Raw genomic sequence first — 12,247 nt, 5'->3', positions numbered from 1 at the left:
ATGGTGTGAGCACATAGGCCGGCCCGGGCTGGAGGGTGCAGGAAATGAGGGCAAAGGGATGGAGCCACGGGTAGCAACAGGGACAAGGAAAGGGGGCTGGGGACGAAGGTCACATTTTGGGTGAAAGTATGTGACCCTTCTGTAACAGTGTAGACCTCCTGACCTATGAAAGCTGAAGGAACTCAGGTGACTCCTCTTCGTTTGGAATCATAGGATGTTTGAGTTGAAAAGGACCTTGGAGGGTTTCGAGCACAAACTGCCCCCCAGGTAGCCCCCGATCTGGCCCTGGATAGAGCCCAGCTCCCAGTCAGGCGGCTCAGCAGTCCACCATCCGCAGCGTCCCTGGGTAGTGCTCAGCGCATGCTTGTGTGTGTGTGTGTTGGGGGGGGGTGCACACCCATGTTCACCTGCTGACCCGACACCCACTTCCATGCAGGCTTTATGAGCTGGCACACAGGGCTTGTGAACCCAGTGACTGGAACAAACTCCAAGCTGAGTGAGCAGCGGTTTTGACCTCGCTGCCCTGTGCTGGCTCCATCCTCACAGCCTCTCTCCTGTTTTTCCTTTGTCGGCAGCCCTATGCACACCACATACCACACACCACACTGGCAGAGCGAAGGAAACACCCTCCCAAAGGGCGTGGGGAGCAGGGATGGGGTGACGGCAGCCAGCCGGACAAGGAAACAAAGAACAGAGATCAAAATAAGAAAAAGAAACCGAGGGTTCCAGAGAGATCATTCAGAGTCATGGACACAGATACATACATATCCCACATTATAGACCACACACACACACACACACACACACACCCCACATCACATACCACACACATGCACGCATACACACGCACACCTAACATACGCATGCACACAAACCCCACACAGGCTAGCACAGTCTAAGACCGAGGGAGCGGATACAATTGCAAAGAGAGCCAACGAGAGAGGAAAAACAGAGGGAAACATAGATATAGAACAAACAAAAAGCGGGACAAAACCAGAAAAGAAGAAATGTATATGCTTTTTTGCCCTAAATCAGTGGTTTTCTGTGGAGAGTGATTTTGGTCCCCAAGGAACATCTGGCAATGTCTGAAGACATTTTTGGTCATCACAACTGAGGAAAGGGGATACTACTGTCACTTGGTGGGTGGCAGCTAGCCATCCCGCAATGCAACCATCCCCAAAAAAGAATTACTCGTTTCAAAAGAGCAGTAGTGGCCCGGCTGGGAAACCATGCTGGAAATGCAGAAGTCAGCCGCATGCAGCGTCTGTGTCCCCCGCAGGGCTGTGCTTCCGTCCTGCCCGCACTGATACACACATCACTCCCGGCCACCCAGCCCCGCCAGCGTGGCCGTCACCGGGGGCCCGTCATACCCTGGTAGACCACTGCCCCTCTGCCTGAGGACCTCAGTAGCCGTGCCCAGCCTCCCTCTCACCTCCTCAGCCCCTGGACCCACAGCCTCCTGTATTTGCATACTTGTCAGGCATTGCAACCGAGTCCTCCCCCATGAGGAGGTGCTGCCCAGCATGGACTCGGAGTGGGCTGGGGAGCCGTGCAAGGCTCCTCAAGACAGGAGGAGCACCAGGGCATCCTCCCTGTCCCCTCAGAGCCAGCAGCCCCGTGGAGGAACAAGGGATGTGGCTTTCAGATGTGAGAGGACCTGTGTGGACAGCGACAGCCAACCCGAGGCCCGCCTTCCCCGTCGTCCAAGCACAGGATGTTGGCTCCAAGCATGGAGAGGACACTGTTGGCAGAAGCTTGAATCCAGCCATCTGCCCCCGCCCCTCCCAGCCCTCCATGCCCATTTTGAATCTCTTCTCAGTTTCCCATAAGTCACGGTGCCCCATGCCGAGGCAGCACCAGGTGGAGGAAGTGGAGGAAGGAAAAGAAAGTTGGGAATGACCGTCCTCCCACAGGCTCCCTCCTCCACAGGACAAATATCACATTGCCTTATTCCCTTTCCGACCTGGGACTGAACTGGGGTCTTTGCCTGGAGCCCAGCAGTAAAGAGAAGGTGGGCGGGTCAGCAGGCAGACACACACTGGTTTAATGGGCACAAAGGTCCTGGTTTGGGTCCCAGTGCCTCCCCCCCACCACCCAACCTGAACCCACTGACCCTTGGGTGGGTGGGGAAGGCAGCTAATTGAATTGCACTGTTTGCTCAGGGCTCTATGGCCTGGCCTCAGGCCCAACAGGGGAGACAGGAGTGTGGCTTTCCTTCTAGATTTGAGGGCAGCCGTTCTATACCCTGCCCACAGACACACCCCACCCCTGCCCCTCAGCCTCCCTCTCTCCCCTACACATACACACCCATGCACACGTGCACATACCACACACTCTCTCTCTCTCTCTCTCTCTCCTCACTTTGTCCTCCAGCTCTCTGAATCAGAGACAGGTGGTAAAAAACAGACTCTGCAGCTAGGGAGTGACCCACATATACCTGTGACTCTAACTGCCCAGACACCCAGGCCGCAGGCCCCTGCTGTGCCATGGGACCGCACATCAGCCAAGGCTTTGGTCTCTTTCCAGCAGGAAGGCCGAACTAGCTGACCATGACAGCTTGCTCCTGTCAGAGTTCGATGCGGTGGGACCAGGATGGGCATCGTTCTTCCCTGTGACTGTGCAAGCCACCACGCGCCCCCCCCCCTTGGGCCTCCATGTACCCACTGGATACATGGGAGTGGGTCTGAATCTGGCCACCACCACGAACTGGCTGTGTGCCTTGGGTGATTTACTTTACCACTTTGGGCTTTGTTCTTTTTTTTTGCTTTTTAATCTGTAGAGTGTGGACAATAATACCTGCCTTGCAAGTTGGATGTGAGTTTACATGGGAACATTCAGCTGGGCCCAGCAGGCAATAGGAGGTGAATAGAGGCTCCCCCACCAGACGTTGCAAGAGAACATACCTGCAATATCGGAGGCATATTTATACTAAAAAAAATCTTTGTTGTTTATCTGAAATTCAAATTTAATTGGACGTCCTGTATTTTATTTGGTAACCCAGTACATATATGCCGTGTTAGGGAAGGGTTCTAGAATTCCAGGGTAGGGGTCTGTGAAGTCCAGGGGGCCAAATCCTGCCCACAGCTTCACTTTATGCCCTGGCCGTGGAGCTAAGAATGGATGGTGCATCTTTGAAGGGTTATCAAAACAAAACAAACAAAACAAAGCATGTGTGTCAGAGACTATATGCCTCTATGTGGTTTGCCAAGCTTAATATATTTACATGTACTATCTGGCCCTTTATAGAAAAAGTTTGCTGATCCACACTGTGTTTATATACCTATTCTGGGCCAGGCTAGAGATTAAGCTGGAAGCGTGAAGGAAAGCTAAATCTCCAGGAGAGAAAGGCCCAGAAAAGACCCTGGGACAGAGGTGCTACCCCCTCCCCAGGGGGCCCCTCAATCCCGAGGCCTGCCTGACTCCTCCCCTCCTCCCTCACGTTCAGTCAGGCTAGTCTGACTTGTCCAGGTCTTTCTATAAAAGGTCACCAGGTGTCCCAAAGTCCAAGGGAGACGCCTCAACTCTTTGAAGGCCTCCCCTTCCTGGACTGGCCCCTGGGGCAGGGAGAGAGACCCAGGTGGGGAAGGAGTTAAAGCCAGGCTGCAGCTTGAAGGCCGGTCTGCTGGCCTGTCTCTTTAAATCTCAGGTAATTTGGGAGGAGGGAGGGAGTGTCTGCACAGGTCCTGCTCACTCCCAGGAGGAGCTCCTGAGGAGGAGCCAGCAGGAGGGAGTCCCAGCTCTGCCAAGTGTAAGAACCTCAGAGCCCTCTGCAGTCCCGCTCTGGCTCCTCAGGGAGACTCCGCAGGGACCCCGAGAGGTAGGAGACTAGGAGACGGGACCCCTACAGGGAGAGGGCAGGCCAGCCCTTGGGGGGGCTGATGTGGCCCCAAGGCTGAGTTCTGTCGGAGTCTGGCCTCGGCCTCAGCCCCCCAAGGAGCCGGCCCTACACTCTATGGGGTTGCCGCTGCCCAAAGAGAAGGGGCTCATTCTCTGCCTGTGGAGAAAATTCTGTAGATGGTTCCAGAGACAGGAGTCATGGGCTCAGAGCCGAGATGAGCAGAACCTGCAGCAGCAGAAGAGGTAAGCTTCAATCTGCTTCCCCTGCACCCCCCAGGCATGCCCCTCACGCCCTCCCAGCTCCCCCTCTTTCTCCCTTCCCCACCCCTTTTCCCCTCCCCACTCCTCCTCCCCCCTCCCCCAGTCTTTGTTTGGCACCTCTGTTTGAACAGACTGTGCTTCCAGGCCTGGCTCCTTGGGATTATTTTGCCTCAAAGGTCTTGGCCTGTGGGACTAGCTCCCCAGGATGCCTGGTGGAAGCGGAGGGGGCTGGAACCCACACAGGTGCCTACTATCTTTAAGATCCAATTCAATTATGCAAGCCTCTTGCACTTCCCTAAAGGCCAGCCACCTTGCTGGGCCTTGAAAAGATTATGGCATCACAGAAACACCACCCCAGAGGTGCTGGTGGGTCAGGACAATGCCCGGTATCTCTACTCCCTGCCCCTAGAGCAGTCTTTCCTGCAGACACATGTAACACATACATGGACGCATACGGGAGTGAATGAATGAGGCAGGAAGGAACTACAGACACTAGGAGCCACAGACGACAAAGTGCGCTGCAGTTGTCTTTCCTGTGCATTATCACCATCATCAGCCATTGCCCAGGGCCCTGCTGAATGCCGGGCACTGGGCGGACATGGAGCCGAACAAAGCTGGGACCCAGCCCTGGGGTTCATGACTCTCCACTGGGGGGAGGGGTGTGGATGCCTGGCCACGTTACCAGTGCTCACCCACTCTCTCATTCAGGCCGAGGAATGGGAGAGGAGGCTCTAAAGTTTGAGCCCCAAGGATATTGTACTTGTTGCTTCCAGCCCCTGAAAACGTCCCTGAACTCTGATGTCCCCCCCCCCCCCCCCGAGGGAGAGGAGAAGAGAGGAGAGGGGAAAGCTTGAGGCCTTCCGCGCAGGAGATGTCCTCTCGGAAGACTCCATGGGCCTCCCCACCCAGGACCTGGCACGGTAGCAGGAAGTGCTCCTGTCGGGGCGTTTCCGGGGTCCCTACCAAGGCAGATAATACGTACAATTCATAGAGGAAAGCCCAAGGATTTTGTACCTGAGGGTCTTTCTCCATCTCCGAGAGCAGAGGCCTGCCCGAGCCTGATGGGAGTGCCTGTGTTTCTTCTCTCTTTGCCCCAGGATTCTGGGCTGGGGGCGTGCTCCTTTCTGAGTGCTGGCTTCCCCGACTCTCAACACCAGCCACCCACTTCTCTCTCCCCGGGCCTGGGAGAGTAAGGGCTGAGCGCATGTTTGGCTGATGACATCTTTAGGCACAGAATGGCACTGTTGTTGGAGAATAGGCCATCCCTGGTTCTACTCCTCCCTTCCCACTCAGGACCCCGGGGCTGGGGGAGCCAGACACAGAGCACAGAAAGGCCTGGGGCTTGGAAGGGGCGGCAGAGCTGCTGTGTGTGCCAACAAAGCAAAGACCGAGTGAAGGACCACAGCCTGGCTGCTTCCACTAGTCTTCTCTGCCCCTGTCTCTTCTCTAGACCATCGAGGGGGCCTGCTCTAGCAGCCTTGGTCCAGGAAGGCCTGATGTCGCCACTTGGAGGGATCCCCTCCTTTCCTGATCTCCCTGCCTGCTTCCACAGTGTCTTAGCCCTCTCCTTCTCCCGCAGAGCCTGGGGTACTGACTCCCCACTCGGTGGGCCCTCCCAGGAAGGAAACTGAAATGGCCGGAAAGGGAAGCGTCCTAGGCTGAGCAGTGAGCCAGCCTTAGGGAAGACTTGCAGGCAACTAGATAAATAGAGGACTGTGTAAGTGAGGACAGAACTGACGGGCGAGGAGGTGGGCTGATGGCAGAAAGCAGCAAACAACGTGACGAGCACCTACCTCACCTTCTATAACCCCAAACCTATGGGAGGCTTGGCATGTTATCCCCTGGGGAACAAGGCAGACCCAGAGTGAGCAAGGGATGAAGTCAGAATTCGTGCCAACAGCTCAGAGGGGGCCTCTGGGTGGGGTGGGGGAATCCAGGGGTGTGGAGCATGGTCCAGTGAGAGGGGCAGGCTTTATGGTCTCTCCAGGATGATCAGGAACCCAGCATCCCTCTCCCTCTCTAGCAGATGTGTCTTGGGTCTTAGTCTCGCTACCACCTCTGCTTAAATCCACATTGTCAGACCCAAGCTGAACGATACCTTTCTCCCATTTCTTCTTCCTCTCTCCCTGGACCTCAAATTGTCTTATTTCCTGAGATTCAATGTATTAACTACTTAATGAGCATAAAGCACTCTGTTAGATTTGCAGAAAATGAACGCAACATCCCTGCTCTCGAGGAGCTCGCATTCTCTCAGGCAAAACACACCAGTATGTATCTGCTTGGGTGACAAGGGAGCCTGGGGAGTGTCCTCACCAAGAAGGGTATAAGCAAGTGCCGTGGGCCACAGAGGAGGATGCTGTGGTATCTGCTTCTGCCCTGTGTGGGGTATGCTGGCCAGCAGCCAGAGGCTCACACCCGACCCTGTTGCTGGCACCTTCTCCCTCCCTCTAGACGGTGGGAAGGCAGTGATGATCACTGGAAGTTCTTCTCTGTTTGGATAGATACCTGTATAAATACATGTGAAGTGATGTGTCTGGGAGAAGTAAGCTCTGGGGCTCTCCAGTCTGTTGGGACTCCACGCCTCAGTAAATACACGCAGATGCATGCTTGCGGGCACGTGGGCTAGAGCTGCAGCCCTGAGAAGGACGGCCCGACTCCAAGTCTGCAAAAAACCACTTTCCCCCTGAGCTTGGGCTTCCTCATCCAGTCGCCAAGAGCTCGAGCTAGGGGGAAGTGGCCCACAAGCGGCCAGTGCATGCCTCCTCCCCACACAGGACTGCTCTTTCCTGCATCTGTGGTCACGGTTCTGGGCTGACCCCCTCCCCCTGAGAAAGATTGGAAAGAGCCATAAAACTAGAAGAACCACATAATTGAGTGGTGAGAGCCCGAGGCTAGGTTCTTGGCCAAGCATTCTGCTTTTAACTCTGTGTGATCTCCTCGCAGCAATTTGGTTGTGCTGCCTCAGTTTCCTTTTCTGAAAAATGAAAGAATCATTCAGCCTGTGTGACAGGACTGTAAGGAGCAAGAGGGGTAATAAGGAAGATGCTGCTTTGGAAGCTGAAAAGCACACTTAACAAATGGGATTTATTGTGATGAAAACAACCACGGGAGTCAAAAGGCAACACCCAATGTTGGCAGGAGTTCGAGGGGCTGGGCACCTCTGCTCTCAGAGCTGGATCCACCTGGGCGGCTGTACACTGAGCTCCTGCCTTGCGTGTGCCCTCTCCTTCCCACATGGTACGCTTGTCTGAAGGGGTGCCCACGGACACAACCCCCTGTGCCTCTCAGCCCTCTCCAAAGCCCGATCAATCCAGAGAACAGGGACAGAGAAATGGCCAAAGGGGGTCCCGGTCCCAGCTCTGCCTCTGCCTCTGACTTGTTTAGACAGGTCACCTCGGGACTCCAGTCCTCTTTCTCCATCTGGGATGTGAACAGATAGACCAGTTTCTAGCAACTTCCTAGCTCTAAAATTCTGATTTGAATTCTCCTCCCAGGCACTCTGGATTCTGTCTTGTTTCCAGCAACCAAATAGAAAACTTTGCTCGTGCGCACATAGACATGTACACATCCGTCAGAAGGAGGAGGAGAGGAGAGGACAGAGTGCAGGGAACAGGGAGAAAGGAAGGGAGAGATGCTCATGTGGTGGCCCAGAGGGAATTTCAGGGGGAAGGACAGGGATTTATGTACTGTCAAAAAAATGGGCAAGGGTTTGTAGTACAATTTCTACCAGTTTAACATTAAACTAAACCACTCGTTTTTATAATTAATGATCAGCGAAATAAAACATTCTACATCCACAGTGCTATAATTTCAGATTTTCTTTGTGATTTCTTTTTGCTACTTAATCAGTGAGTGCTTAAAAGGCTTTATCTTTTCATTTCTCTCCTAGCTAAATATTTAACCATTTGTAAGAAAACACACATAGGGAATTTCTCATTATTTTTAATGTGAAGAATCCTCTTTTTAAAAAGATGGTTTATGAATAATTCTGCCTGTAGCTCAGAGTTTCCCTACCTTGGCAGGATGGACATGTTGGACAGAATAATTCTTTGTTACAGGAGACTGCCCTGTGTAAGATGCTTCTCAGTAGCATCCCTGACCTCTACCCACCGGATGCCAGGAGCACCCCTCCACCCCACCCCCATTGTGACAACCAAAAATGTCTCTGGACATTGCTGAATTCCTTGGGGGAGGGGAAAGGGGCTCACCCCTGGTTGAGACCCACAGCTCCAAACCACCATTTGTGAATCAGAGATTCTGGCAGTAATGTTAAGTATTCTACTAAATGAAGTAAAATTTTCCCCTGGAAGAGAACGAGTATAATTTAACCATTCAAACCAGAACATTTTTTTTTTATCAGTATCTCCTCCTCTTCCTGCCCTAGGGAGGTGTGTGGCAGAGACCTGGTGAAGATGCATAGATTTTGCTCCAGATCTAAACTTCTGTGCTGGGTTGCTATGGTAGAAGGCGCTCGTATCTCAGGCACAGGGATCTTTGGATGAGTCTGCTCTTGTGCCTTTTTTATGGGTCCCAAGAGTAGTCAGGTTTTGGGGGGTCAGCCTGCCAAGAACGTGACCGAGGGCTTTCTCTGCTGTCCCCTGGTGGCCCCCTGATGCTATTACAAGCAATTTCTCTGATCCCCCTCAGAACCATTCATACATATGCTGCCCCCTTTTTTACTGGATTCTGGAGTTTGCCACCCAGAAGAGACCAGTTCTCTACACACTTTGCTGGGTTGGGTCATAAGGTGATTCTTCACCCAGAGTGTAGTCTGACTGGGGTTGCCAGATAAAGTACAGGACACGGAGTTAAATCTGAATTTCATATAAATGGTGAATAAGGTGTTAGTGTAAGTACGTCCCAAATATCACGTGGAACATAGTTATATTAAAAAATTATTGCTTGCATATCTAAAATTAAAATCTAATGGAGCATCTGCATATTTATTTGGCAAGCCCAGACGGACAGTGACTCCTCATTCCCCAGGTCACTAGGGCAGTCAGCAAGGCAAGAAAAAGAGCACGTAGGAATGGAGGCTTGTGGGGGACATTTGTGGGCTTCGGAGATGTGTAAGGACCAAAAGGGGTGTCTGTAGGCAGGCTACCAACTAGCCTCCCCACTCATATCTTAGGGAGCAGGGAGCAGAATTCTGCACTTGGGTAAGAAGCCCCCTTGGATCCATTCTAACTTTGCCGTTAACTTTAGTCCAAATAGGGCATAAAGCCAGAAGCTAATTGAAGGAGGGCAGAGAAAGGATATAAAGATGAGAAAGTGACTGACCTCTGCCCTTAAGCACCCCTAGTATAGAGGAAGAGACAGTATAATCACAACACACAGTGAAAGATGCAAAAATAAAGGGCCGGAGGATAGTATGGAAAACTTCCTGGGGACGGTGCGTGTGCGTGCATGTGTGTGTTGGGGAATAGAGCTGGCTCTTGAATATTTATAGAGGAGGGGTTTGGGCAAATTGTCGGAAAGGCGGCGGCGGTGGTGGTGAAGGGGGTGTAGAAAATTTTCTTTGCAGCTGTGTTTATATATCAAGCATACTGGTTTTTACTTAGATTATATGTTTGCCTGAGGTTGGCTTCAGGGGTGGCCAATGGGGATAATAAGGAGGGGCAGTAAAAGCCAAACTACCTTCTGGCACTGCTACAAATTCATTCATTCTGCAGATCGTGGGACAGTGTCTACCACAAGCGGAGCACAGTCCTAGGCACTGGGGTCTCAGAACAGACAATGAACAGGATGAGATTGAGGCGCTGGGTTCCAGGTGGAAGGAGCGTGCGGCAGTCATTGGGAGACTAGGGTGTTCGGGGGTGGTGAGGCCAGAGCATCAGGCATAGGGAGTGAATGGGAGGAGGAGAGAACGGAAAGGCGGGTGCACAGAGTCTAGAAAGGACCTCTGTATTCCTTTTCTGTGGGCATTTGAGGGCGGACTTTCCTACGCCACGTTGGTACTGCCATTTAGAGGGGGCACCTTGGCAGCATGGAGAAAGATGGGCCGGGGGTAAATAGGGCACAGGGAAACCGTAGTTGGACTATTTTGCTAACGAGGGGCAGAATAGCGAATGAAGACATGAACTGATGAGGGTCAGCAGGGACAAGGAGGTAGGGATTGGGTGGGGAGAGAACACTGAATGTTGAAGTGACAGGGCCTGGTGGCTGCCCACGTGGCATGGGGGGTGGGGAGCTGGGGCCCACATTTGGGGAGATGTGAGTCTTGTGCTCATTCCTCCTCTCCTGACCGCCCCCCCCCCCCCCGCCGCCCCAATCCCAGCTCTTGGAGTTGATTTCCTGCCACCAGTCCTTCAGTGTGTGAGCTCCCATTCACATAGTGGGCCATCTATGGCTCAATGGGGTTATTTCATTTAGCTCCCGTAGAAAGACCATGGCTTTGGGCCAAGAGAGAAATTGAATAAAGGGGGCCCCATGGGTCTTAGTTGGGCTAAGTTGTGATTATAATCTAGGTTTTTAGTTCATTGTAGGAATAAAACTCAAGAGAGGATCCGGTGAGTCAGAGAAAATGATTTTTTTTTGGGGGGGGGCGCCTAAAACAAGGGAGAAGCAGACAGGAAGTAGGAAGAGAGTATACTCTGACTTAGGGGTCAGAACAAAAAGGATCCACTGTTGCTTTGTGATGGAGCTCTGAGGAGGCTGTTGTCAGGAGGAAAGTGCCAGGATCAAGAGGCTTTGCTGAGAAGGTCTAGAAAGGAGAGCATCACACCACTGGAGGAAATCTGCTAGCCTCTGCATGTTGACTTCCTTCACAAATACGAGGGGGGAGTTCCTTGTACCCTTAGTCCATGAAAACAAGGCTTATCTTGGGGGGTAATCACAGGGCACTTAGTGAAGCTAAACAGGGTTGCTCCAGAGGTCAGTAGGTCAGGAGGTGAATGAATACTTACGTAAAACTCCTCCCCTCCATGCTCGATATGCATAGATGACAAGTTCACACTCATTCTGGTCCCAGCACCCAGGGGATAGGAAACCAGTGCTGATGCTCTCCTCCACAAGCAGAAAGGGGGAATAGTTGGTTTGGGTTAACTAACTGGTCAAGAAAAAAAATCAGACAGCCCTTTGCACCCGATGGCCTCACTTCCCTGGATCAAGTTCAATGCCGCTGAGGTGCACATGTTTGTATGTGACGGAGCCAAGACATCACCCCTCATTGCACAACTGGGCATGCTCACCGTTGCCACCTTTCTGATCCCTTTCCCTTGTAGGATCTGGGAGTCTCCTCTCCTTCTAGCTGCCAAGGAGAACAATGTCCAGGCTCTCAACAAGCTACTCAAGTACGAGGCGTGTGAGGTGCACCAGAGAGGTAAGAGGCAGAGCCCTCCGCACCTGCCAGACCCACACACGTGGCTCCCGGGATAGCCCAGCACCTTCAGCTGTGGGCCGCCAAGTCCCTATTGTCACCATCCCCCAAGTCCAGAGAGGCCATATGACTCTTCTTTCTGTCAATGCCAGGAGCCATGGGGGAGACGGCACTGCACGTAGCAGCCCTCTATGACAACCTGGAGGCCGCCATAGTGCTGATGGAGGCCGCTCCCGAGCTGGTCTTCGAGCCCATGACATCTGAGCTGTATGAGGGTGAGGGGCCGAGGGGCCCAGGATGGAGGGAAGGGGTGACCTGCTGGATATTTCAAGTCAGTCTCTGTGGCGGATAATTTGGGGAAACCCAAAGAGGGCATCTGAGACCCCTAGTTTCCATGCTTCTCTCCATCTCCCCCCCCCTTTTTTTTTTTTAAAGATTTTATTTATTTAACAGAGAGAGACATAGCGAGAGCAGGAACACAAGCAGGGGGAGTGGGAGAGGGAGAAGCAGGCTTCCCGCAGAGCGGGAAGCCCGATGTGGGACTTGATCCCAGGACCCTGGGATCATGACCTGAGCCGAAGGCAGACGCTTAACGACTGAGCCACCCAGGCGCCCTCTCCATCTCCCTTTTTCCTCATCATCCTCACTGCACACCATTAGAGCACCAGCCCCCTGAGATGCAAGGGGCCTAGAGCAGGAAGAGAAGGGAGCAGCTGGCTTCCCCGGGGACCCTGCCAGCCCAGGGCCTCCTCCCCTGCTCCCCACCTCGGGCTGCCCTGGTGAGCAGCACAGGGTGTAGATAAGGGAGGGACCCCTGCAGGATCCTGGGGC

General features: G+C 53.1%; 1 protein-coding gene across 2 annotated transcripts in view; it reads left to right on the top strand.

Moving 5' to 3' along the window:
- The first annotated feature begins 3,681 nt into the window (after nucleotides 1-3,681).
- TRPV6 (transient receptor potential cation channel subfamily V member 6) overlaps nucleotides 3,682-12,247 on the top strand; it is a 14,658-nt gene continuing 6,092 nt past the window's right edge. Inside the window, exons 1-3 of one of the 2 annotated variants that reach the window (XM_021692955.2) lie at nucleotides 3,682-4,080; nucleotides 11,322-11,419; nucleotides 11,569-11,691. In XM_021692955.2, coding sequence (XP_021548630.1) covers nucleotides 3,953-4,080; nucleotides 11,322-11,419; nucleotides 11,569-11,691 — 349 coding nt within the window. In that variant the 5' untranslated portion in view covers nucleotides 3,682-3,952. Of the gene's footprint in view, nucleotides 4,081-11,321; nucleotides 11,420-11,568; nucleotides 11,692-12,247 lie in introns of those variants that run through there. The other variant, XM_044920140.1, reaches the window with a different exon arrangement.

Source organism: Neomonachus schauinslandi, chromosome 12 (assembly GCF_002201575.2).
Source record: "Neomonachus schauinslandi chromosome 12, ASM220157v2, whole genome shotgun sequence".
NCBI lineage: Eukaryota > Metazoa > Chordata > Mammalia > Carnivora > Phocidae > Neomonachus > Neomonachus schauinslandi.
Note: the sequence above shows the minus strand (reverse complement) of the source record. Positions and strands in the feature narration are given on the sequence as shown.